Source organism: Panthera tigris, chromosome E2, assembly GCF_018350195.1.
Source record: "Panthera tigris isolate Pti1 chromosome E2, P.tigris_Pti1_mat1.1, whole genome shotgun sequence".
Classification (NCBI taxonomy): Eukaryota; Metazoa; Chordata; class Mammalia; order Carnivora; family Felidae; genus Panthera; species Panthera tigris.
This window is the reverse complement of record NC_056674.1, coordinates 14,759,353-14,786,256: the sequence shown is the minus strand read 5'-3', so window position 1 is coordinate 14,786,256 and position 26,904 is coordinate 14,759,353. Positions and strand designations below refer to the sequence as shown.

Here is a 26,904-nt window from a genome sequence, read left to right as displayed (position 1 = left end):
AGTTCGAGCCCTGCATCCGGCTCTGTGCTGACAGCTCAGGGCCTGGAGCCTGCTTCACATTTTGTGTCTCCCTCTCCCTGCCCCTCCCCCACTCATGCTCGCTCGCGCTCTCTCTGTCAAAAATAAATAAAAACACTTTTTAAAAAAGTTTCTCATTTTTTCCCTCTTCATCAAGTGAATTTTTCTTACCCTTGTCTCATCATGCCTGGTCCTCTTTGCCATCTGTCTGACAAATAATTACTAATATGTAAATTCACATTGATTTAAACTTTGGGATTTGTAAAGGAAAACAAGAGTTTTAAGAGTCACTCAAACTTGGGGGAAGGAGTCTCAGGTCTGCCCCTGTCCAGTTTATTTTCTGAGCTTCAGTTTCCTTGTCAGCAAAATGGGGGTACTTACCTCCGAGGAATGTTTTGGAGGTAGGAGATAAAGTCTGATTTATTTGCTAACTCATTGTTATTTGGTCATTCCCTGCCTCTTCACGGCTTGGCACACCACACTATTAAATTCAAACACGAATTCCCGGTTGGAAGTGCCGTCTAGAAGGGGAGTAACCATCCTTCCTCTTTGACCCTCCCAAGATGTCGACTCCATGCTCTACATTGAGCCGGATCTGCCACTTTCAAGATGGCGTCCTGGAAGTGCGTCGCCGGGGACAAGCCCCGGAAATCTCGCGTTATGCGAGGTCGACGCGTAGGTTCTCGCGAGAGGGCACATCAGTCCCTGCCAGGCGTCGTGTGAACAGCTGCTGGTACCGAAGGTTGAGGTGGAACCGGAGCGGTGAGGGGTGGGTAGGACGCCGTGGTGGCAGGACCGGGGGTCGCCGGGGCATAGGGAGGCTTTAGAGACCGGATTCCGGGACACGGAAGGTGTAGCAGATAGCTTAAGGGGTAGCCTTTCGGGTTCACCCTTGCCAGAACCAGGCTGCCGGAAGTGCGCTGAGGGATTTTTTTTTTTCTCTCCGGGAACCGGCGGGGAAACCGAGGCAGGGGTGGGGCTGCTGTTTGGGGGACGCACTGAGGCCGTCTTTTCCTGCAAGAGCAGAAGATGTCGGACAGTGAGGACAGCAACTTCTCCGAGGAGGAGGACAGCGAGCGCAGCAGTGACGGCGAGGAGGCCGAGGTGTGTGGCTGGGACGTTGTGGGGAGGCATTGAGCCTGGGGACAGGACCGGGACAGAAAGGCCCCTGTGGGAGCTCGGAGGGTATCAGAACGAGCTCTGGCCTCTGGGAGCCTCCAGATTGTTGGTAGTGACAGAGAAGTAGGCAAGCCTAAGTCAAGCAGAAGGACAGGTGCGAGAGGCCAGGGATGCTCCAAATACAGTGAAATAACACGTGATGTGTTTAATTTTTTAAATGTTTATTCATTTTTAAGAGAGAGAGAGAGAGAGCGAGCATGAGCTAGGGAGGGGCAGAAAGAGGGAGACACACAATCTGAAGCAGGCTCCGGCTCCGGGCTGTCAGCACAGAGCCTGTCGCGGGGCTCAAACTCATGAACCATCGGATCATGACATGCGCAGAAATCAGAGGCTTAACCGACTGAGCAAACCAGGAGCCCGACAGGTGATATGTTTAAAGGACCTGGCATGTAGGAAGCACCCACTGTTAGTTTTTATTTTGGAGTATGCACGGTCATTTCAGAAATATATTTTTAGTGCCTACTGTGTACTAGGCACACTTTTTTGCCCTTGGGCTGCACTAGTAAAACATTTTGAAAGTCTTTGCCCCTGTGAACATAAACAAACGTGACTGATGTGTGTATCATTTAGTAAAGCAGAAAGTACTTTGGAGAAGAGCAGGGAAGGGGAATAGGGAGCCTCGGGTCAGTTTTAAATAGGGTGAGTCTGAGAGAGTGATATTTGAAAAAAAGATGTGTTGGAGGTGAGAAGGTGAGTCATGTGTGGGAGAAAAGTGTTCCAGTAAGGGGGGAACAGCAAGTGCCAAGTTGGGAGCATGTCTGCGTGTTCAAAAAGTAACAAGGAGTCAAGTTTGGCTGGATCAGAGTGAGCGCCACAAGAAAGTGACGGGAGCCAGATCATATAGGATCTTGAAGACTCTGGTGAGGAATTTGTCCTGATTGAGTGCGACAGAGTCTTGAGGTTTTGAGCAAAGAAGGGATGTGATCTAATGCTTTAAAAGGATCACTGTTTCAGGAATCAAATAAACATTTCCTGGGACATAACTGACTTTAAATAGTCTCCTTTTAGCTATTTTCCTTGTCTATTTATTTCTAACTTATTTATTGAGCAAATGAATGTTTGAGCATCTATAACTTTGTTCCAGGTTCTTCCTAGGTGTTGGAGAGAATAGAACAAGGCAAATTTTTGCTTTCAGGGAGTTTACACTTAGTAGGCAACAGTTACAAACTAACAGAGATGACTGGATGATTATAGATGTCTCCTTTAACCTACAGAAACATAAATCAGTTTTTTTAAAGGTAGTTGCCAACACTTGCAAGGGCGATTTCATGTAAAAATCATGATTTTTCTGCTTTTCTGGGAAAATTAGAGGAGCCAGCAAGCAGCTCTTTGCTCAAGAAGTGGCAGCCTGCTTTAAAATGGGGAATTTTCTCCAATTCCTGGGATATATCAGTTGCCATTTATCATGATGCCTGCCTTGTGGCAGAAGATTTAGGTAAAAGGAAGTTTTCCTTTACTTGTGTCCTAGGAAACATCAGGTAGATGGAGAGTGCCATGGGTTTCCTTTGAGCTGCCCCATTTATTTTTGTTCTCTGCTTGCCCTCGGTAGGCATTTGATTGTCAATCCTTGTGCCCTGTGGGGAGTCCTCAGCTTCCAGTGAAGAGTTGGAAGAGTCAGGAAGCCATGGTGGGGGTGAGGCAAATGGGAGGATGCTAGGAAGGGTTTTTCGAGCAGCAGTACTGGGTTCTTGGTCTCCCTGACTCATGGCTTCAAGGCACTTTGCTTGTGCTTAAAGCCTGGTGGTAATGAGGCCAGGATCCCTGGGTCCTTTTCCTGGCTGGGACATCTGGTTTGCTCTGTGCAAATCTCACTTCCCCAACACCACACCAGGCTCTTGACTCGCCTGCTCACTTGTCTCCCGTCACTAGATGAGGCAGGAGGACAGTGAGAGGCCAGCTAGAGATAGGACTGGATAGGCTTTTTGGATAGCCAAAGGTTAGCATGGTCCTTGAAGGACCAGGTCCTGTGGATACAAGGTTGGGATGGCAGATGATGAGCCACTGTTGGGGGAGTCAGCGGTTTCCCCATTCTCAGCCACAGTAACCTCCACATTCATTCATTCATTCATTCAGCAAGTGTTCCTATCAGGCTGGGATCACAGACTCCTTCATGGAGCTCTCTGTCCTGGAGGGGAGATAGTTTTATAAACCAGCGGTTACTTCAGGGGATGCTGAGGACAGACAGTGTAAGAGCACGTTCCAGCCCCAAGATAACACAAATAGTAATGGGAGCTCTTTTCCTCAGGGATCAGGGAGCCAGGTTTGGAAAGAAGGCTTTGCTGGGACTGAGCCAGGGGAATGAAGACAGGGTTCCTTGAAATCAGGCTACTCAGAGTAGTTTGAGTTGTTAAAAGGCGGGACATTGTGGATGAGTCAGGAGTATGTACTAAACAAATGTTTAAGTTGTCTTCTGTTCCCATCCCTGAACTGGGTAATGTTGGGGACCCAGCAATGCCTGAGATAGCCTGAGAGAGCTCACGGTGGTCGGGGCTGTGATGGAGGAAGCTCAGAGGATGTGCCTGACTTTGCTGGGGCAGGGGGTAGGCATGACTTCCTAGAAGGGGGAGTATTTTGATTGAAGTATGAGTGAGAGGCAAAAGAACGTTTTTGGGTTTTTTTGCAGAGGACCAGCACGGATGATACTAGCACTGAGAGAGCATGGAACGAGTGGTTCAGTGTGGCTGGGACCTAGCACTTGGGAGGGGGAGCCCGAAGAGGCAGGATAAGAAGGAGAGGCAGTAGCAGAGTGTGTGCTTCTTGTCTAAGCTGTTAAGCAGCTGGTTCTTTACCTGGGGGAGTGGGGAGCCCTGGCCCTGTTTTAAGCAGGGGACCAAATGATCAGTTTCATATTTTAGATCATAATTTTTGGATGTTTTTATTTATTTTTGAGAGGTGGGGAGGGGCAGAGAGAGAGGGAGACACAGAATCCGAAGCAGGCTCCAGGCTCTGAGCTGTCAGCACAGAGCCCGACACGGGGCTCAAACTTGTGAACCGTGCGATCATGACCTGAGCCGAAGTCAGACGCTTAACCAACTGAGCCACCCAGGCGCCCCTGTTTTGCTTTTATCTTTATGGTTACTTTTTACTTGTAGCAAGCTAACTTTAAAAATGTTTTTGTTTCTGAAATATTCCAAAGTTTGGAAAAGTTTCTTTGTTAAGTTAAATAAAAACATGAGTGAATTTAAAATACCAAATAAACAGGTTGAACTGATGTGAACTTGGCAAGAAGACGTGAAGTTAGTGCGGAAAAGATTGAAGTTTGGGGAATACTGTTTTGTCTGGGTCATTTCCTTTTGTGACTGGTTTGGAGGCCAAGAGACCAGAAAGGAGGCTGGGCAAGGGGCTAGGTTTTAGAGGGCAGTGATCTGGCCTAGGCTAGGGCTGTAGGGATGGGGGAGAAGGGACAGCTTGGAGGGACAATGTTCCAAAAGCAGAAATGTCAAGAGTTTGGTGCCCGATGAGAGCTAGAGGGAGCCAGCACAGGTCTAGGGGAAGACGTTGAGGTCAGTGTGGGACACGGTGGGCGTGAAGGGTTCAGAAGACAACTAAGGGAGGCATCTGTGGAGGCTGCTGACATATGGGGGGCCTCTAGTTCTGGAAGAAAGTGGGGAGCTGGAGACAGATGAGGTATCACCTGCAGAGACAGGAACTGGGACTGGAAGGTAAAGTGGCCCAGTGGGAGAGTGTATGCAGGGAGAAGCAGAGCGGGCCCCTGGCTGAACCCTGGGGACTGAAGCCAGCACTTGAGGGGTGAGAGAGGAAGAGGGGACTGCAGAGGGGCAGCCAGAGAAGTTGGAGAAAAGCCGGGAGAATGTGATGTGACAGATATCAAGGGAAGAGCATTTCTTTAGGGAGGGAGTAGGCAGTGGTGTGAAGTGTCTCGTACGTAACAACTGAAGATTGTCCTCGGAATTAGCAACAAGAGGCAGGCGATGACCTTGGGGAGCAGTGTAGACTGGAACCGGAGATCTAGGAATCATAGTCACAGAGAGGCCCACCAGCTGAGGGAGTGGATGAGGCGGCCTGGGGAGTTGTAGAGTGGAAAGAGATGAGGGCCAAGGACCGCCCTCATGGAGCTACAACATTTACGGGCCAGGTGGAGGCTAGCAAGGAGGTCTAGTGGAGCAGGGAGTGTGGGTCAGCTCCCAGGTATTGGTTGACTGGGTGGCAGTGCTATCACTGAGGTAGGATGGCTCCCAGAGAGGCTGGGGTGGAAGGGAGGGCATGCAGAGCAGAGGGGCTTATGACTAGCCAGCCAGAATTAAGGTCAGACCTGGGGTTGGGGAGCTTGGTATCTGGATTTTGGGGTACAGAACCCTGGTGCCCCAACCTTTTGTAACCCTGCAGGTAGAAGAAGAGCGGCGGAGTGTGGCAGGCAGCGAGAAGGAGGAAGAGCCTGAGGAAGAAGAGGAGGAGGAAGAGGAGGAAGAATACGATGAAGAAGAGGAAGAGGAAGATGATGACAGGCCTCCCAAGAAACCCCGCCATGGCGGCTTCATTCTGGACGAGGCTGGTATGTCACAGGGCTGGCAGGTGCTGAGCGTTGGCCGGACTTGTACCTTCGGTTCTATTTCTTGAATGAGTTTTTCCAAAAAGTTTTTTTTTTTTTTTTTTGGTAAATGTCGAACACACACGGTAGGAGGATAGTGTATGGAACCTCCATGTCCCGTCACCTCGTGTCAACACTTAACACCTTAGTACCGATCGTTTTGCTTCTTCCTCTTCATTCCTGCCCACTATTGGATGATGTGGCAAATCCCAAATACATGATTTTACCCCCAAATATTTCTTTGTATATTCCCCAAACATCAATCCTTTTAAAACAGTTACAGTAGTATTATCATCCTTTAAAAAACTGAAGTCTGTGCTTCTCGTGGGAAGCTGAGACGACCTCGATGTAGGCAGGACAGGGTGGTGGAGGCCTGTTGGCCTGGGTCCCTTGTGGCCTGGCTCTGCTCTCTTCTCCATGCGGCCCTGGGTGAGTTGCTGTTTGGTTTCTCAAAGAAAGTTTTCTCAGCAACGTATGGCACTTAAGTGCTCATGCTGTCATCATCCTCATCCTTGAAACACCCGTTTGTTTCCCAATGGCCGCATAGTATTTTTTCCATAATCTGTTTTATGTAACCAATCTCTTGTTGGACATTGGAGTTCGCGTTTTTCATTATTACAAGCAGCACTGCTGGGAACACTCTCATACGTGTTTAGACTCATAGACACAAGGTATTGCCTAGACCAGGGGTTCTTAACCTTTTTTGTGCTGTGGCTTCTTTGGTGTCTGGTGAAGTCTGTGGGCCCCTTCTTAGAACTGTGTTCTGAAGTGCTTAAGGAAAAAATATATAGGATTCCAGAGAGAACAATTATACTGAAACACGGTACCTAAATACTCAAAGAACATGTGTGTTTCGTTAGGAATGCGCTGAAATAACAAGATTTAGTGGAGGGTCTGATAAGAATCTAATTTTGAAGTAGCAATGAGTGCAAATGATATTTTGAGATATCTTCAGCTGTATAACGTGCCATGAAAATATCAGAGTTCACTGCTAACATTGCCGTGATTTGCTTCCATCGTTCGTAATTGATGTAAATACTAAATTTCAGTTAGAGATTAGTGAAAATGAAGATGTAATATTTTTAAGTTTTTTTATTTTGAGGGGGAGAGAGAAAGAAGGATGAGTGGGGGAGGGGCAGAGAGAGGGGGACAGAGGATCCAAAGTGGGCTCTGAGCTATCAGCACAGAGCCTGACGTGGGGCTCAAACTCATGAACCGTGAGATCATGACCTGAGCCAAAGTTGGACGCTTAACCAACTGAGCCACCCAGGTGCCCCGAAGATGTGGTATTTTATCTGACATGGACCCTGAAGATTTTTTATGTGGCAAATCCGTATAGGTCATATTACTGGGCAAAGGGAATGTGTATGATTTGAAAGCCTTTTGATGTCTGTGGCCGAATACTGGCCCCTGAAAAGATCATACCAGATACTCCCTCCAGCCATACTCAACAGTGCCTGTTCCCCACATGCATGTAAGGGAGAGCTACTTGGAATGCCATCCTCCCTTTCTTAGGACCCTCTTACCTGAGGGAAAACCAGGGAGCGGAGGGGCAGGAAATGCTCAGAACACTCCTGTTCTTGGAGAGCTTTGGCCCTTTTCCTAACAGCTGAGGGAAGCGAGTCCTTTCTTAGAGAAAAGATCTTAGGTAGCAGAAGTGCCCAGATCAAGAGAATGGATAACATGCCGTGTGACATGGACGTGGACTGCTGGGGACAGCCATGTGTCTTCTGGGGTGTCATTGGGCACTGCCTGTGGCAAGGCTATGTGGCAGGGCCCATTGGTATTTAACATGCAGGGACCCTTTGATCCAGCAGTTCTTTTTTAGGAGTTCATCTGACAGTTAAACTCGAATAGGTGCATAAAGATATGAGGCCAAAGATAGTTGCTGCAGTCCTGTTTGCAGTTGTAAGTGTTCGGTGATCTAAATGTCCGTTGATGGTAATAGCCTGGTAAAATGAGTTATGAGGCAGATAGTCGGATAATAGTAAATGAAGCATGTGCTGCTATGAAAGAGTTCCAAGGTAGTATCATTGCTTAGAAAAAGCAGAAGGTACAGAACAGTGTGCTAAAAAGTTGCATTGCAAAAAAAAAAAAATGGGGCAGGTAGTGGGGAGGTTATATGCATTTCTTCTTTAAGTACAGATTATTTCTAGACAAGAAACTGGTCATAGAGTTGCCATTGGTAAAGGGGACTGAGCTAGGGTTAGAAATGGGAGGGAGACTTACCTGTACCCATACATCCTCTGAACACTTTGCATTTTTCATCACGTACAGATACCACTTTTCAGTTTTTAGTGTAACATTGGCTACATACAAAAGAGGGTATGTAATGTAGTGAAGAGATTAGGTGCATGGACCCCGAAGCCAGATTGTTTGTCAGGTACTAGCTGAGAGTCTGGGCCAGTGAAGTCACCTCTCTGGGCCTCAGAGCCCTCACTGTAAAATCAGAACGGTGGTGTTACCTCCTTCAGGGTCACCAGGAGGATTAATGAGGAATCTGTGGCAAGAACTCACAACAGAGCAGGGCATACGGTACACTCGGTAAGCAATAGTGTTATAAACCGAAGGGAACAATAAACAAAACCAACAGATCACGAATTGTGTCTTTAATGGGGCTCTGGCTGTCTCGGTTGGTTGAGTGTCTGACTTCAGCTTAGTTGGTGATCTCGCTGTTCACGAGTTGGGGCCCCACATCTGGCTCTGTGCTGACAGCTCAGAGCCTGGAGCCTGCTTTGGATTCTGTGTTTCCTTCTCTCTCTGCCCCTCCCCTGCTCATGCTGTGTGTGTCTCTCTCAAAAATAAATGTTAAAAAAAATTTTTTTAAACTATATATTGGTTTTGATAGTTTGGAGGGAACTTTTCTGCTTGCTTAATTTGATCTGATCTTTTTTCTTTTGAGAGAGAGAGTGTGTGAATGTGTGCGAGTGAGTACGAGGGAAGGACAAAGAGAGGGAGAGAAAATCCCAGCATAGAGCCTGACACGGGGCTCGAACCCACGAACTGTGAGATCATGACCTAAGCCAAAATCAAGAGTTGGATGCTTAACCGACTGAGCCACCCAGCACCCCATCTGATTTTTTTTTTTCAAGTTTATTTTTTATTTTTACGCCCAGCATGGGGATTGAACTCACGACTCCAAGATCAGGAGTTACGTGTTCTACTCACTGAGCCAGCCAGGCGCCCCTGATCTGATTTTTGAAATGGGCTCCTGGATGGGGTTAGGGGAGGGATGGCTTTTAGAGCCAGGTGGCAGCGAGGAGACTCGATCCTGCGGCTCGGAACAGCTCCAGGGCAGCAGGTGAGAGCCTTGCCTGTCTAGCCCTGAGTCCTGATCTGCAGGGTGGATATTCGTAGTGCCTGTCCCCCCAGAGATGTTTCCTGGGAACCACTGTCGCGAAGTCACCTTTGCTGCAGCTGCCTCCCTGACCACGTGGCTTTCTTGTTGCAGATGTGGACGATGAGTATGAGGATGAGGACCAGTGGGAGGACGGAGCAGAGGACATTTTAGAGAAAGGTGTGTGTGGGCCCCACCTCTGCAAGCCCACTTTGGGGTCTTGGGTCTTGAGAGCCCATCCCCAACCCCCATGCCCTGCACCACCCCAACTCCCACCCTCCTCACCTCGCTTCTTTCTGTCGTTGCCAGAGAGACCAGCTCTGTACCCTTTTCCTTTTAGGCCCATGAGTTGGGGGGTGGGGGTTGTGGGTGGTGGGGGTTGTGGGAAGAGGACTCTGGGGTCCCAGGGGCCCCCGTGAATCCCTTATGGGGGTTGTAGGGTGGGTGGGCTCTGTCCCAAGATAACCCCCCACTTCCTGGGCCAGTGCCCCCACTTCCCTGTTATTTTCCGTTTTGTGCGCCTCATACATTTCGGCTTCTCCCCCAACCACCTGGTGCCTGGCCTTTACTTTTGATTTTCAACCTTCCTGTGTCCCTCCCTTCCCCTTCCCCCAACCCATTGGTTGATTTCGCTGCTATAATTTGGCTCATACTTTGTCTGCCCTCGCCCACCACCACCACCACCACCACCACCACCACCTCCTCTTCCTCCAAGTAGAAGAGATTGAAGGTAAGAATCTGAAAACTGTGATTTCCCGACCTTCCTCCCATATCCTGACATCTCCTTCCTGCCCACAGTACCCTCCTTCCACCCCTGACCCCTGTCTGGCCCTGGGGGCTCTGACTCACATAGGGTCCAGAGTTCAGGGGGTTCTGAGGCCAGGTATCCAGCCGTCGGCCTGGGGAAGCGTGTGTGTTTATGTATGCGTGTGAGCGTTGTGGCAGCAGGGATAAGTGGTGGGGGGTGGAGTTCAGGGCATACTTAACGGCTGTGAGATGGGGAACGGCTGGATGTCCCCACCTGTTGGACCCTGTCCCCAAGTCTTCTTTATGAGAAGCAAGATGCTGAGCAGGACAGAGTAGAGGGTGAGGGTTGGGGGTTCCTCAGTGAGGTGTCTCCTGCCCCAGGGCCCAGCTCCGGCCCTCTCAGTCCCCATCACTTCCTCCACGCCCTTGCCCTTCACCTCCCCTTACTTACCCCATCTGCTCATTTTTTCGCAGCCTCCAACATCGATAATGTCGTCCTGGATGAAGACCGTTCTGGGGCTCGCCGCCTACAAAACCTCTGGAGGTAAGCGGCGGGGGTGGGGGTGGGTGAAAGGGTGAGACTGGCTTCCAGGGGGGGACTTGGGAGCAAGTCAGCCCACCCTCCTCTCCACAGCCTTTCATTCACGTTTACTTTCCCCTTCACACCCCAGGGACCAGCGAGAGGAAGAACTGGGCGAGTACTACATGAAGAAATATGCCAAGTCGTCTGTGGGAGAGACGTAAGGGCATGGGGTGGGGGCAGGTGGTCCCTTCTCGGGAAGGGTCAGGCTTCTGACAGAGCATCACCCCTCCTTCCCAATTGCTCTCCTCTCTCCAGGGTGTATGGAGGATCTGATGAGCTCTCTGATGACATCACTCAGCAGCAGCTGCTTCCGGGAGTCAAGTAAGGGGGTTGGGATGGACGGGCTGAGATGGGGGAATCTTGTATTGGGGTGATGTGCCTATGCAGACACAGAGTGGTGGATAGTGGGAACAGGTGGCATGTTGGCGCTTGCCCTCTTCTGCTTCTGGAAGGAGGGATGGAGGAGGAGAGGGTGTGGAGGGAGAGCAAAAAAGATGGGTGTGGGGATTCGGGTCTTTCGTGATGAGGCCATTTCCCTGAAGGGTTTCCTTTTCTTCTCCTATCTAGGGATCCAAATCTGTGGACTGTCAAATGTAAGGTGTGTGCTCCAGGATGCAGGGGAATGGGGGAAATGACCTTGTCAGAGAGAGCTCCCAGCTTTCTGTCCTGGGTCTCCTTGGCATACCAGTCTCTTAGTCCTGTCTCTGCTTCTTCATCCCCCGGCCCCTGGCCCCTCCTCACTCCTCCGTCACTTAATTCACTGTCTCCTACCTTTGTCTTTCTTACCGTCCATTCCTCTTTCTCTGTATCTGTCCATCTTTTTTGTTCCTCTCTCTCTTCCATTTTATCTTTCTTGCCTGATTACTCTGCATTGCTGTTGTCTTCTGTCCCCTTATCTGTGTCCATCCTTCACCTTGTCATCTCCATCTGAAGTCTGTCTCTCTTCCAGATTGGGGAGGAACGGGCCACGGCCATTTCCTTGATGCGCAAGTTCATTGCCTACCAGTTCACAGACACGGTAAGTCGGATAGGCAGGCACCTGGGAAATGAGATAACAGAGCAAAAGCCCAGAGGGAGGGACAGTATAGGTTCAAGGGTACCAGGTGCTTCTTACGGTCAACAGCATTGTCCGTTACGTGAGCTGCTTTAGCTAGAAAACAACCACTCCCTGGATTGAAGCATTCTTCTGTGCCTGACAGAGGTATTGTCTTCGTTCTTTCTGCATTCCTAACAGGGTTCAGCAGCCCCCTGTAGCCCTCCAGAAGTCAGCCTTTAGCTTCCTTTTTTGTTTGTTTTAAACATCTTTTTTTTTTTTGATCATGTTTATGGGGGGGGGGGGGGAAGTGGGGGAGGGGCCCAGAGAGAGAAAGAGACATAGAATCTGAAGCAGGCTCCAGGCTCTGAGCTGTCAGCACAGAGCCTGAAGCAGGGCTTGAACTCACAGACCATGTGATCATGACCTGAGTGGAAGTTGGACGCTTAACCGACTGAGCCACCCAGGCACCCCAGCCTTTAGCTTCCTGAACCTTTTCTGCCTGAGTGAGTTTTGCCTGTTCACCAGCCCTGTTGGGCAGCTGTCCCCCTTTTACTGTTTGGGAGGAGTCCTGGGATAGGACAGTGTGGCTGAGTGTGTCAGGGGACAGGCCTGTCAGGGGGAGAATTCCTTCCTTCCTTCTTCCGTGCAGTTTTCACACATCTGCTGAACCCTTCCCGTGGTCAGGTCTCTGCACTGGGAGATGCTGAGGATACAGCAGTGACTATGCCAGGGCTGGTCCTGTCCCTTCAGGGCTCACTCACAACACACAAAGCATGAAGGTGCTGCTTTAAGTTCACAGATCTTTCTTGGGGCACCTGGGTAGGCTCAGTGGGTTAAGTGGCTGACTTCTGCTCAGGTCATGATCTCACATTTCGTGAGATTGAGCCCCACGTCAGGCTCTGTGCTGACAGCTCAGAGCCTGGAGCCTGCTTCCGATTCTGTGTCTCCTCTCTCTGATCCTCCTCCCCGTTTGTCTCTCTTAAAAATAAACATTAAGTTCACAGATATTTCTTTAGACAGCTGGAGTTTGAATCCTGTCCCTGCTGCTTCCTACCTCTGACCTTGTTCAGGCTGCTTCCCCTTTCTGGGTGCCTTGCTTGCTCCTCAGCATTGCTAGGATTAAGTAGCTTTGGACATGTCCAGCTTTCATCTGGGACTTGGCCTGCGGCTTGTGTTCAGTAAATATAGTTATTGTCAGAGGTATAATTGTCAGTTTTGGAACAAGGGCAAACCCAATGAAAGGTACGCTCAAAATTCATGAAACATGGGGCTACGGCTGACTCTGTGCTAGCCGGTAATGTTCTTACTTAATATAGTCCGTGTCGGGCTGAGTACATTGCTTGTACCTGCTGAAGCAGTGGGTGTATGTCAGTGGGCCCAAGTGGACAGTTGGATTTGCAAATCATTTCAAGTGTACTCAGACCTCAGTCATGTGTCCTGGGCAAAATTCTGGTGATCACTTGAGTTATGACTGATTATTATTTTTAATGACCAGAATAGTACATGTGTATTGTAGAAGCCCAAATTTCCCAAATGGGACTTCTCCTAAGTCCCATTTTTCAGAAGGAATTCTTGTTGGTTTATGTCTTTCCAGATCATCGTCTGCACGTTGAAAACTTTGCCCTGTTTTTAAAACAAAATGGCGTTATGCCGTACATGTGTTATTCTGCAGTGAGCTTTTTGCCAAGACCTTAATTATCTTTCCATGCCCAGTAAATACAAGATTGTTTCCATTTTTTGGTATCACAGGCAATGCTGAAACAAATGAGTAGTTTTTTTTTTTTTTAACTGAGATATAACTCACATAACATAAAATTCAAGGTCATGGTGTATGATCCTTCCGATATGTTGCTGGATCCAGTTCTATTTAATTGGAGATACTGTACTTACATCTGTGTTCACAAGCAATATTGAACTGTAGTTTCTTAAAGATGTCTGTTTTTAGTGTCAGGTTAATACTGGATCTACAGAATGAGATGGAAAATGTTACCTCCTCTTCTAAAAAGAGTTTGTGAAGGATCAGTGTTGTTAAAATGTTGGATAGTGAGGTGCCTGGGTGGTTCAGTCGGTTAAGCATCAACTCAGGTCTTGATTTCAGGGTTGTGAGTTCAAGCCCCATGTTGGGCTCCGTGCTGGGTGTAAGATGTTGGGTAGAATTCACCAGTGAGACTGTCTAGTCCTGACACTGTGTGTGTGTGGGGGGGCGGGTATTTTTCCATTACTAATTCAATATCTTCTTGTAGGTCCATTCAGGTGTTGTATTTCTTTTTGAGTCAGTTTTGGTAGTTTCTGTTTTTCTACGGGAAATGTTCATTTCTTTGAGGTGATCTTATCTGTCGGTGTGCACTTATTTGTAGTATTGTTTTGTAACCCTGTAAGATTGGTAGCAATGTCCTTTCTTTTTGAGTCTTTAGCAACTTGAGTCTTTTGTCTTTTTCTGGGTCAGTCTAGCTATAGGTTTGTCAAATTTGTTAATCTTTTCAAAGAACGAGCTTTTGTTTTGATGGACTTCTCTATTCTCCCTCTTTTACTTGTTTCCATTCTGATCTTTATTATTTCTTTCCTTCTGCTTGTTTTGTGTGTAGTTTTCTTTCCTTTTCTAGTTTCTTCTGTTGGGTTTTGCCTCGTGTACCTTGAGGTTCTGTTGTTACATTCATGTATGTCTGTAATTCTGACATCTTGAATGATTGACCCTTTTAGCATTCTAGGATGCCCTTGTTTGTCTCCAGTGACAGGTTTTGTCTTAAAGCGCGTTCTGTTTGCTTTTAGTGTCATTGTTCCATTTCTCTTCACTCTTGTTGCTTTTTTTTTTTTTTTTTTTATAACGTTTTATTTATTTTTGAGACAGAGAGAGACCGAGCATGAACGGGGGAGGGGCAGAGAGAGAGGGAGACACAGAATCGGAAGCAGGCTCCAGACTCTGAGCCATCAGCCCAGAGCCCGACGCGGGGCTCGAACTCACGGACCGCGAGATCGTGACCTGAGCCGAAGTCGGACGCTTAACCGACTGAGCCACCCAGGCGCCCCAACTCTTGTTGCTTTTTACACATAGTGCGTGTTGGCTACCTGTCTGTGTCACTACATAGAGATTCATTCCTTTTTAAGCGGTACACTATATTTCACAGAACATTTGTGACACAACAAATCCCTTTTGGGGGCATTTACAAATTTGCAGTCTTGTTTTTTGCTGTAATCAATAACCCTGCAGTGGACATCCTTATCCCTGGGGTCGTTGCACACACTGTGGGATGAATTCCTAGAAGAGAGAGCACTGTAGTGGCGGCCATTGCCATTAGTTGCAGTCGCGTCTCACTGTTTCCCTCTGCTGGCGTGGCCCCACAGCCCCTGCAGATTAAGTCAGTGGTGGCACCAGAGCACGTGAAGGGCTACATCTACGTGGAGGCCTATAAGCAGACGCACGTGAAGCAGGCCATCGAGGGCGTGGGCAACCTGCGGCTTGGCTACTGGAACCAGCAGATGGTGCCCATCAAGGAAATGACAGATGTGCTCAAAGTCGTAAAGGAGGTGGCCAACCTGAAGCCGAAGTCCTGGGTCCGCCTCAAGAGGGGCATCTATAAGGACGACATCGCCCAGGTGCCGGGGGTGGGGATATGGCAGGGTGGCTGAGGGGCCAGGGCCTGTGTTCACGCCCCTGCTCCCCTGTTCTGTCCTCTTCCCTTTTCCTTTTGTCATTCCCAGCCCTTTCCTAGTGCAGAGGGCAGATTAGGTGATGCAGAGCCTAGATTTTGTTGGGAGCCCACATCCAGGGGAATGGATGAGCATCTCCTGTGAGAGTTCAAAACACAGTAAAGATCTGAAGGCGGTGAGCGAGGGGGCTTTGTGGAAATCTTAGGGAAGAGTGTTGCAGTGGAAGGAACAGCATGTGAACAGGGCTGCCCCGGCTGAAGCAGAGTGTGTGAGGGTGAGAGTGGCCGGGAGTGGGCTTAGGGAGGGGACTGCACCTGTGGCCTGTCGTAAGGCTTTGGCTTCTTCCGGAGTGAGGTGGAGGGACACGGTGTGATGTGGATTTTAATAGGATTACTCTGGGAGCTTCATCGAGGATAGACTCCTCGTTCTCAAGCAGGGACAGTGTGGTCCCTTTTCTTGGTTCTGTCAACTGAGCGGGGAGTTGCTCTAGCATCTAGTGGATAGAGGCCGGGGATGCTGCTAGCACCCTACAGTGTAGGGGACAGCCCCCCACAACAAAGAAGGACCTGGCTGCCGAACCCCAGACTGGACCAGATGGGGCTACAGAGACCAGCGAGGGGACTGTGCCACCATAGTCCTGGGTTGCCCAGGGTTGTAGGAGAGAGGAGGGGGACGAGGTCAGAGGGGGGACGAGGGGTTTAGAAGGCAGAGCCCATGGGAGTTGCTAACACACCGGAGATGGGCGGAAGAGTAGGGAGGGAGTCCAGAACAATTGCCAGTTCGTGTGCCAGACCAGAAGGAATGATGGAGTAGGAGAAGGCTGGCAGGGAGCAGGTGTGGGGGGGTGACTAAGGTTAGTTGTGGTTGCACTAGGTTTGAGGGGCCTTTTAGACATCCGAGGAGAGATGGACAGTCTGCTTCGGGGTTGAGGGGAAACAGGACAGAGAGAACTTGGGGGATTGTCATCAGTGTGATTTCTTTCCCATCACCCCCTGTCCCTGCCACCTCCATGCCCTTCCTGTGTCTGGGGTTAGAGAGGGAGGGCCAGGGCCCTCCTGACCACTCCCATCTCCTCAGGTGGATTATGTGGAGCCCAGCCAAAACACCATCTCCTTGAAGATGATCCCACGCATCGACTATGACCGCATCAAGGCCCGTATGAGCTTGGTACGAGGGGGCACGCCGCTACTCACGGGTGGGCGGATGCCTGATCCTTTGATCCTTGCGGGTAGCTGGGCCCTCCTCCTTCACCCTTCCCACCCGTGCCACCTTTCCTCCACAGAAAGACTGGTTTGCCAAAAGGAAGAAGTTTAAGCGACCTCCACAGAGGCTGTTTGATGCTGAGAAGATCAGGTGCATGTCCTTGGGGACTGGCTGGGCTGGGTCCCCACAGCTGTGATGTAGAGTGCCTTCTGCAGGTTCCCCCCATAGGAGTGGGTCCCCCGACCCATCCATGGTCTACTTTATGAGTGGTTAGCCTGCCAGCAGTGCCTCAGCCAAGTTACTTAACATCCCTGGACCTCTGTTTCCTGTGCTGTAAAGAACAACACCTGCCTGCTGGGACTGTAGGGAGAATCAAATGACTTAATAAGCGTGTGGACCTAGAATAGCACTTGACTCCTAGTAAGTGTGATTAGTGGTATCACACGCTGAAATGGGAGTTCTCGACATGTCAGGCCTTACAAGGTCTCTTTCACTGATCTTCTGGTGCCTGGGCACCTGAGGTGGGAGTACAGAGCCCTTCCCATTAGGATGTGTCCCTCACCCTCCCCAGCTGGAGGGAGCTCTGGAGCTCTGCCCAGTAACCCCAGCATTTCAGGGCTAGCCAGAGGGCTCCTGATGGGAAAGGCAGGAGAGGAGGGGGAGAAACAAGAGGTGCAGTGACCCTTTGCCACTGGTCCTGTTCTAGAACCCACTGTGAGCCGCCAGCCTGTTTTCAGTTCTGTTAAAGGGGGATTACAGAACTCCTTTTGAACTGCATCCCAGGACTTGGCTAATACTTCACATGCCTAGATTGGACCCACTCATCCCACTGCTGTCCACTTGACTGGACCTCCTTTTACTGAGTGCCCTGACCCGGCCTGTAGAGCTTGTTTGGGCCTCCACCAAACTCAGCACTTGAGTGAGAAGAGGATTGAGTGAGTGGCAGGGGGAGCTCAGCCTGCTCGCCTATGCTCCCTTTTTTGAGAGTGGGGTGGGCTTTCCCTCCTCTCTCTAGAAGCGTGGGCAGGGACAGAGTGTTCTCCTGCCCCACAGGCAGGGCCAGTAGAGTTAAGGCACAGGTTTGGGAGTCCCACCACCCCCCACATTTGAGTCCTGACTCAGACCACTCTACCTCGGAGATGTGCTCATGCGAGCCTCACTCCCTCACTTCGCTAGGAAACATAGGTCATATTAGTGATGTCCTAGGCTTTGGGGAGGAGTTGTGGAGGTGTGTGGCCAGGGCAGGTGCAGACCAGGCCTCCGTGCATGTGAAGGTTTGGCGTGGTTCAACACTTTGTCCAGCTAATGTTCACCGCGTGCCTCTGGGGTGCGAGATGCTCGCTGCTCTAGGGGACATAGCAGTGAGTGAAAAACTGCTCTTTGGGAGTTGCCATTGGTCAGGGAGACGGATCAAACGGTGGCTCATTTTCAGAGGGTGATGTGGGCTGTGGCGAACAATAAAGCAGGGGAGAGAGAGCAGCAGAGTGCAGGGAAGAGCCTTTCAGCTTCGGATGGGTTGCTTGAACAGCAGGGCGCGGCGGAACGGGACGGGTCAGTCGTCTTGTGATCCTCTTCCCCCGTCGCCAGCAGAGGAGCCTGAGATTCACTGAGACTCTCTTCTTCATCCCCCTTCTAATCTTCTCTTTCCCCCAAAATCCCAGGTCCCTGGGCGGCGATGTTGCCTCTGATGGTGACTTCCTCATCTTCGAGGGGAACCGTTACAGCCGGAAGGGCTTTCTGTTCAAGAGCTTTGCCATGTCTGCTGTGGTGAGGGTCCTGGAGGGCCTCTTGCTTATGACGGTGGGGAGCAGGGAGGGCAAGCTTTCTCTCCCTCCTTCAGTCCAGGCCCCAGAGTGGTGGGTTATCTGGATCTGTGCTGGATTGCCTTCCAAATCAGGAGTATCCCCAGGGCAGTCACTCTACCTCTCCAGCCCGTTGAGCTGGGCTGTGACACTGACCTTTCTCCTCTCTCCTTGTCTCAGATCACGGAGGGTGTGAAGCCCACACTCTCTGAGCTGGAGAAGTTTGAGGACCAGCCGGAGGGCATTGACCTTGAGGTGGTGACTGAGAGCACAGGTATTTGGTCCCTGTCAGTAACTCAGCCCAAAGAAGAGGGGGTGGCTCTTGGCAGGCAGCTCCCAAGTCAGCCCTGCATCTGTCCCTGTAGGGAAGGAGCGGGAACACAACTTCCAGCCTGGGGACAATGTGGAGGTGTGTGAGGGCGAGCTCATCAACCTGCAGGGCAAGATCCTCAGCGTGGATGGCAACAAGATCACCATCATGCCCAAGCACGAGGACCTCAAGGTGGGTACCGTACTGCCCATACTTGTGGATAATCTAAGATGGCTACCTGGTTTTCGTTTGCTTTAAGGGCGTGTACGTCTGTCTGAGGGTTTGTCCAGGCTACCATGATGTGTCTGGGGTGAGGCTGTCTCCAGCTAGGTCTGAGGAAGAGTGTCTAGTCTGGCATTCTACGTCTTGGGGACAGGCTTTGTGTGTGTGGAGTAAAGGGGTATCCTGACTAATACCTTGAGTCTGAGGTCAGCTGTCTCCAGGGCAGGTGGCCTAAAGGATCTGTGGTTGGGTGGTGTGAGCCTGGGTGGGTTTTGGCAGGAGTCTTTTCTGAGGACGTGAGTGGCTTCTGGAGATGGGGAAGCAGGTGGGTTGTGGTGGCTTCCCTTCCCGTGCTCAGTGTCCCCACACCCAATCCCCAGGACATGTTGGAGTTCCCGGCCCAGGAACTTCGGAAGTACTTTAAGATGGGGGACCACGTGAAGGTGATTGCTGGCCGATTTGAGGGTGACACAGGCCTCATTGTGCGAGTGGAGGAGAACTTTGTTATTCTGTTCTCTGACCTCACCATGCATGAGGTAGGTGGTGGGGGGGAGGGGGGGAGCATGCCAGAACAGAGACCCAGGCCGATGAGCCACCAGGACCCTGCTTCACCTGCTTTCCATTTCCCACAGCTGAAGGTGCTCCCCCGGGACCTGCAGCTCTGCTCAGAGACGGCATCGGGTGTGGATGTGGGGGGCCAGCATGAATGGGGGGAGCTGGTGCAGCTAGACCCCCAGACCGTGGGTGTCATCGTGCGGCTGGAGCGGGAGACCTTCCAGGTGTGTGTGTGGCGGGGCTTCCGTGTAGGGGTCTTGCTCTCCCTCGAGCTCCTCATCCTGGGAGGTGGCTAAGAACCCAGACTGCTCTGGGTGGCAGATCTGGCTCTGTGAGCCATGGTTGGCTGTGTGGTGTTGGACAAGTGACCTATTGTTTACCCTGTCTGTGCCTATTTTGTGTCCTCTAAGATGGAGATAATGGTAGCATCTACTTTAATAATTGTGATTGAAGCCCTGAGATCAAATATATAGACCCAGGTGCTTGCTCAGGGGCTGGGTGCGGCGGGTGCCCTCCTCGCCTTCACCCCTACCTGGTGATGGGAGAGTCAGAGCCTAATGCTTAGGACCCTGGACTCTGGAATTATATCTTGGCCCTGTTATTCCATGCCGTGTGACCCTGGGCTAGTGACTTGCCCTCTCTGGGCCTGAGATTCCCTTTGTGTAAAATGGGAATCATGACAGCATTCATCTCAGAGGGAAGTTTTGAGGCTTCAGTGAAATCTTGTGTGAAGAATTTAGCATGGAGCCTGGCACAGAATGATGGGTAGACATCAGCTATTATGTTAATATCTACTCTACGCATTCCTCAGGTTCCTCAGTCAGGATGGAGTCTCCTCCTGAAGGGTGTTTTGGAATGATTGGGAACATTTTTGTTTGATCCAGTGCCTACAGGGTGGTGCCCTGAGACTGCGTGCCCCGGGGCCGGGGAATCTAGACTTCCTGCAGAACTTGGGACAACCTCCCACAAGGAAGGATCGTCCCACTTTAGGAAAGTCCTGCTCCACGTCACCCCTTTCTACTCTCACCCCTCAGCATCCCTCCCCTCCCTCCATAGGTACTGAACATGTATGGGAAGGTGGTGACTGTCAGGCACCAGGCTGTGACCCGGAAGAAGGACAACCGCTTTGCCGTGGCCCTGGACTCAGAACAGAATAACATCCACGTGAAAGACATCGTGAAGGTCATTGACGGCCCCCACTCAGTGAGTATAAGCTCCTGCCCATCGGCCACGCCTGAAATTGCCGGGGTGCGGCCTGGCCACAAGAGTGATCATCCTTTCCTCATCCAGGGCCGGGAGGGCGAAATTCGCCATCTCTTCCGCAGCTTCGCCTTCCTGCATTGCAAGAAACTGGTGGAGAATGGGGGCATGTTTGTCTGCAAGACCCGCCACCTCGTCCTGGCGGGGGGCTCGAAGGTGAGGTGGGTGTGGTGGCGCCCTGGCTCAGCTCCCCGGCCTTCCCTGGCCCTGGGAGCGCCAACAGTGGGCTCATGGAGGATTAGGATGGCGGATGTCAGTGTCGGGTCCTTGCCAGAGTTTATTGGGATTCAGAGCTTTTCACCAAATCATTCACCCACTTGGTTTTATTGTGCACCTGTTGGGTCTCTGACACTGGAGGTACGACAGCGAGCAAGATGCAAATTTCTGTCCTAGAGCTGCTAGAAGACAGACAGATAAACACAGCACAGTGTGAAGTGACACTATGAAAAAAGGCACTACGAAAAAAAAGTAAAACAGGACTGGGAAATAGAGAATAATGGGAGCTGCTGATTTAGATGGAGAAGGTTAAGGAAAGGTTTCCTTGAGGTGACACTTGAGCAGAGACCTGAATGAAGGAACGCAGAGCTCTGTGACTAGCTCAAGGGAACAGCAGACGCAGAGGTCCTAGGACTTGTAGGAAAGCTGTATAGAACCACGTATCAGAAGGGAAATCGGGCCCAGGATCTGGGTAGCTGGGACCAGGAGGTGATTTCCTTATGGTCCTGAAGGTGGGGGTGATGAATTCTCCCAGCTATGCAGGGTTATAAAGTCCTGGCCAGGAGAGGACCAGGCCTCTTGATTGACAGGCCCACAGTGGTGTTGGGGTGACAGTTTTCTCAAAGGGAAGTGGAGGCATTGTCACCAGAAGGAGAGAGGGATAGCTGCTAGGCCAGTTCAGGCAGGAACTGTTCCCAAATGGAGGCAGGCAGTGGCATGGGGGCCAGGAGCCGGTCCTCCAGGCCCTGCCTGCTGATTGACATCCTGTCCCTTTCCTAGCCCCGAGATGTGACCAACTTCACAGTGGGTGGCTTTGCCCCTATGAGTCCCCGGATCAGCAGCCCCATGCACCCCAGCGCCGGAGGTGAGGGGAAGTTGGGCGGGGATGTGTCTGGGGGATGGAGGAGGGAGGTTATTCAGCCCATACTTCCTGAGTGCCTGCTCGGCTGGCCTGGCCCTGATGGGGCTCCGAGCCCATGAAGACCAGGACCCTCCCCCGTCACTGCTCCTGGTGGCAGCCGGCAGTGGTCACAGCTGTGCCCGAGCTCTGGTGCAGGCCACCCAGAGGAAGCTTCTAAACCAGTGTGGGTGTGTGGGGGAGTCAAGCAGGTGAAGAAGGGGCTTGAGGTTGCTCTGTCTGTGGACGCAGCATGGGAGGGGAGGGCATGGCCCTGGGGACTGGTGATCTTCTCCTTTCTCCCCAGGTCAGCGTGGTGGCTTTGGCAGCCCTGGTGGCGGCAGCGGCGGCATGAGCAGGGGCCGAGGGCGGAGAGACAACGAACTCATAGGCCAGACTGTGCGCATCTCCCAAGGGCCCTACAAAGGTGAGCTTTGAGGCCATTTGGAGGCCTGGGGAGGGGCATGGTAGAGAACCCTACCCAGCCTGACCTCCTGCCTCCTCACCAGGCTACATCGGTGTGGTGAAGGATGCCACGGAGTCCACGGCCCGCGTGGAGCTGCACTCCACCTGCCAGACCATCTCTGTGGACCGTCAGCGGCTCACTACGGTGTACGGGTTGGGCTGGGGCAGGAGGGGGGTTGTTGGGTGGTGAGAGGGTCCTTCTCACCCATCTAGTTCTCTGCGTCCACAGGGGCTCACGGCGCCCAGGTGGCATGACCTCAACCTATGGGCGGACACCCATGTATGGCTCCCAGACGCCCATGTATGGCTCTGGCTCCCGCACACCCATGTATGGCTCTCAGACACCTCTCCAGGATGGTGAGTGTGCCAGGGGACAGGGATGAGGGGCGATGTGGGGGAGCTGCAGATAGGACAGAGCTGACAGGACAGAGCTAACAGACAGACACACCTCTCCTACTCTCCCATTTCAGGCAGCCGTACCCCGCATTATGGTTCCCAGACACCTTTGCATGACGGCAGCCGCACTCCTGCTCAGAGTGGTGCTTGGGACCCCAACAACCCTAACACGCCATCACGGTGAGAACTGGGGTGGAGGACAGGGTTCCCTGAGTCTGCATGTATGGGTGGTTATGCTGGGTGTCTGCGGGATAGAGGGGTCTGTGTGGCCCTCCCTGAATTCTCTGCTCCTAGCCCCAGGCTGGTCACGTGCCAAGGGCAGGTGGGGCTGGGCTGGCGATAAAATGGTCTCTCCAGTCCCCACCATAGTAGTAGGCTGTGGTTAAGACTTGGGCTTGGAGAGGCGCTTGGGTGACTCAAGTCAGTTTGGCATCTGATAGTTGATTTCAATTCAGGTCATGATCTCACAGTTGTGAAATTGAGCCCTGAGTCAGGCTCAGTGGGGAACCTGCTTGGGATTCTCTCTCTTTCCCTCCCTGCTCCCGTGGGGGGGGGGGCGAGGGGGGGGGAGTGGTGCACGCATGCACACTCTCTCAAGATAAACTTTAAAAAAAAAAAAGAGAAAGAAAAGACCTGGGCTCAGAGACAGATTTTTGTGATCTAGGTCATATGACAAGTGTGTGACCTTGGGCAGGCAGCCTCATCTCTGCCTCCCAGTCTCAACTGTGAAATGGAGGTCTCTGATGGGGCTGTTGTGAGGTGTTCAGTGTAGCTCGGGAAGCATTTGTTACGTTGTTGTGATTACCACAGAGTTGTTCTTAACAGACTTCTCTGTCCAACAGGGCTGAGGAAGAATACGAGTATGCTTTCGACGACGAGCCCACCCCGTCCCCACAGGCCTATGGGGGCACCCCCAATCCCCAGACACCTGGCTATCCCGATCCCTCATCCCCACAGGTCAACCCGCAGTACAACCCACAGACGCCAGGGACGCCAGCCATGTGAGTCCACTGTGGCCAGCCCTGATCAACCCTTGCCCAGACCTTCTCCACTGCCACTACCTTCTCCTCTTCTCCATCATCCCCAGCAAGTGCTCCTTTCTGTCTTTGACTCTGCAGGTACAACACAGACCAGTTCTCCCCCTATGCCGCCCCCTCCCCGCAAGGCTCCTACCAGCCCAGCCCCAGCCCCCAAAGCTACCACCAGGTGGCGCCAAGCCCAGCGGGCTACCAGAACACCCACTCTCCAGCCAGCTACCACCCCACACCCTCCCCCATGGCCTATCAGGTATTGGTGAGCTTGCATGCCCTTAAGGGCGGTGGGCTAGAATGGGCCTTGGGTCTATAGGGACAGCCAAGCTTGATGACGTGTTTCCAACAACACTCTCTTTCACTTACAGGCCAGCCCCAGCCCGAGTCCTGTTGGCTACAGTCCGATGACACCTGGAGCCCCCTCCCCTGGTGGCTATAACCCGCACACACCAGGCTCAGGAATTGAGCAGAACTCTAGCGACTGGGTAACCACTGACATCCAGGTGAAGGTGCGGGACACCTACCTGGATACACAGGTGGTGGGGCAGACGGGAGTCATCCGCAGCGTCACGGTAAGTGGAGCCCAGGCTGGTGGGTGGGCAGGCATCCTCTCCTTTGGGGTCCCCAGTCTCTCTGTTGTTACTGGTTTTTTTCTTTTTAACCGTCTAACCACATTTTCCAGTGCCTGTTTGTCCCCAGAAAAGCAGGTACAGAAGGTGTGGCCTGTAGGCTCTGCCTGTCCTGTGCATGGCTGGGGCCCCTGGCCTGGAGCAGTGACTGGTACCCAGGAGCTGGTTACATTTTAATATACTCCTCTGAGATCAGTTCAGTGACATGGACTGAGCGCTCCTCTGTGCCAAGCTTCGGCTTAGTGCCGGGCACCACTACCCTTAGTGCTCCCCCTGTTCCAGCATTACCAGCCTCTCTGTTCTTCACGGTCACCAAGTTCCCTCCAGCCTCTGGACCTTTGCTCATCGCTTTCCTTTTTCTAGGATTCTCTTCCTTCCATCCTTTGTCTAGTAAACTGCTATTCATCCTACAGGGAAACACCTAAGCTGTCTCAGATCTGTCTCTTGTAAGCCCATGTAACTTTTTTTCATGTTACCTACCTGGTGTCTAAAAGCTTAAAGTTTATTCTGGTGTGATCCTTTGATTACTAAGCCTGTATTTCCTTCCTAAGTAGCCCTAGTCCCTAGATGAGGGACCAGCACCTTGTTGGCCTTGTAGTAAACATTACTTGAAAATACCAGAGACCAAAACAGCTCCCGGCCCTGCCTTCACAGATCTCGCATTCTAGTGAGGGAGGCAGACATGTCCCCAGACAGGAACAGCCTGAGTGGCCAGAGCTGGGGTACAGGAAGTCCCAAGGGCAAGAGGAGCTCTGGGAACCTAGAGGAGGCGTCTTACTCAACTTTGGAGGAGGGTTCAGGGGGGTGCTTCCTGGAGAAGGAGGTATCTGCACCAAGTTCTAAAGAATGAATAGGAGTAAGCCAAGAGAAATGGTTGGGGAAAGGGTTAAGTGTGTTCCAGAAAGAGGGGACTTGCAAAGGCCTGGGGGTGAGGAAAAGGCTGGCACATCTGGGGAGATGAAGTATGTTCATTGTGGCTGGAACACAAAGAGCCAGGGGGGAGGGTGAGTGACAAGGCAAGAGAAGTGGCTGGGCCAGGTCACATGGCTGCCTGGGGAACTTGGACTATGTCCTAAGGAATCTGAGCAGGCAGGGTGGTGGTGGCATCAGGTCTGTGGTTTGGGATTAATTCACTATGTTGCTCTAGCAGGGATGGATTAAGGTGGGGAGACTGGGGGCTGGGAGCCTAGGGGAGGTCAGGCTTCACTATAAGGCTGTAGGGAAGAGAGGAGAGGGGGGGAGGTGGCAGAGACTCTCGGGAGGCCAGTGAACACACCTCAGAGCTGGAGATTTTCAGTGAAAGAGCTGGCCAACCTGAGGTCAGAGCTCTGGCCGGGGCCTGGGGGCTGTGGGGCCATCCCTCAGATCTGGGCGGGCCTAGGAGGAGGAGCAAGTGTGAGAAAGATGATGAGGCCCACTTGGGACATGAAGGGTCAAGTGTCTGAGCAGCGGTCTCTCTTTTGGCCTAAGTTGGCTTCATTCTAATGTTTCCCATGCTGATCTGATCACCCTATTCCCACACACCACAGGCCCAGGAACTAGGCCCAGCTTTTGGCCTTTCCTGCCCCTGTGTCACCTTGGGAAGGTGATTTTTTAGAATGAGCCCTGAGCCTATGGTCCTTGAGTGCGGGCCTCAGTCCTATATTGGAAACTGGCCAGGCTGACCAGGCTGTCCCTACCCACAGGGCGGCATGTGCTCTGTGTACCTGAAGGACAGTGAGAAGGTTGTCAGCATCTCCAGTGAGCACCTGGAGCCCATCACCCCCACCAAGAACAACAAGGTAAGGGGGGCCAAGGGGACGTGGGAGCCTTGGGCTGCTGACACAGACCCTGACCCTGTGCCCCCCCCTCCCAGGTGAAGGTGATCCTGGGTGAGGATCGGGAAGCCACAGGCGTCCTGTTGAGCATCGATGGTGAGGATGGCATCGTCCGCATGGATCTTGATGAGCAGCTCAAGATCCTCAACCTCCGCTTCCTGGGGAAGCTCCTGGAGGCCTAAGGAACGCAGGGCGGGTGGACTTTGGCAGATATCTGGCAGATGGAGAGTGTCCTCTTTCCTTCTCTGGCCCTTGGCTCTGACAGGTCTGGGCCAGGTTTGGGGCCTGGAGCAGGGCTAATCTGATTGTTCAGGATTTCCTTTATTTTCCTTTCTGGGTTCCTATTTCCCTCCCTGATGTTCATGGGAATCAGAGTAGAGTCTGGGGGAGGGTCCCCACCTTCTTGTACCCTCTCTTCCCCAGCTTGCTTTTGTGTTACGGTCTTTCAATAAAAAGCTGTTTGGTCAAAAGTGTGTGTGTCTGTGTTTTCTAAGCTGGGGTCATTTGCAGACCCCACCTACTTCCTGGGCAAATAACTGGATGATACCTAAGCCTCCAATCCCCCATCTGGAAAATGATGCTGTCTATTCCAGACGGAGGGTTCTCGGGATGAATGTATGAGAAGACACAAGATTATTAGAACAGAGCCTGCCACGTGATTAGTCACGTTGTACTGTTGCTCGAGTTATGTGAAGTGAAAATCTGTAAACCGCCTGGAAAACCTAAATTCCTCCTGTGGTGCGGGATATAGCTGTTGATGGTCCTTTCTCTTGAGCCCACAGAGCAATGACCCCAGAATTGCTGTGGCTTGTCTGGTGGCTTGGGGGTGGAGAGGGGGAGAGAGAAGGGGGCTTGGTACCTTGACCTTCTTTCACCTTCTTCATTTGATACGTCTTTTTTGTAATAAATGTGTTATGAAATGTATTCTAAAATGTTACCCATGTTCAAAAAGGTCTTAGGACACCCTGAACGCCCATGTCCCCAGCACCCAGCTTCGGGAACA

At 51.7% G+C, this 26,904-nt stretch overlaps 1 protein-coding gene across 3 annotated transcripts; it reads left to right on the top strand.

The window, feature by feature from the left end:
* Positions 1 to 700: 700 nt before the first annotated feature.
* On the top strand, positions 701 to 26,371 carry SUPT5H (SPT5 homolog, DSIF elongation factor subunit). 3 transcript variants are annotated; one of them, XM_007096902.2, is made up of 30 exons: positions 701 to 787; positions 1,045 to 1,122; positions 5,545 to 5,710; positions 9,198 to 9,263; positions 9,802 to 9,813; positions 10,305 to 10,374; positions 10,502 to 10,570; positions 10,669 to 10,734; positions 10,981 to 11,011; positions 11,363 to 11,431; positions 14,792 to 15,043; positions 16,175 to 16,264; positions 16,380 to 16,450; positions 17,962 to 18,067; positions 18,283 to 18,376; positions 18,468 to 18,604; positions 19,015 to 19,170; positions 19,267 to 19,413; positions 20,246 to 20,392; positions 20,480 to 20,605; positions 21,446 to 21,530; positions 21,871 to 21,990; positions 22,073 to 22,175; positions 22,258 to 22,385; positions 22,499 to 22,604; positions 23,267 to 23,425; positions 23,543 to 23,711; positions 23,824 to 24,027; positions 25,770 to 25,865; positions 25,940 to 26,371. In XM_007096902.2, the coding sequence occupies exons 2-30, from the start codon at positions 1,048 to 1,050 to the stop codon at positions 26,081 to 26,083; spliced, it is 3,264 nt and encodes a 1,087-aa protein (XP_007096964.1). In that variant the 5' UTR covers positions 701 to 787; positions 1,045 to 1,047; the 3' UTR covers positions 26,084 to 26,371. The 3 variants fall into 3 exon arrangements, with proteins under 3 accessions (XP_007096964.1, XP_007096965.1, XP_042824620.1); XM_007096903.2 differs by having other exon boundaries at positions 716 to 780; XM_042968686.1 differs by lacking the exon at positions 9,802 to 9,813 and having other exon boundaries at positions 752 to 787.
* The last annotated feature ends 533 nt before the right edge of the window (positions 26,372 to 26,904 follow it).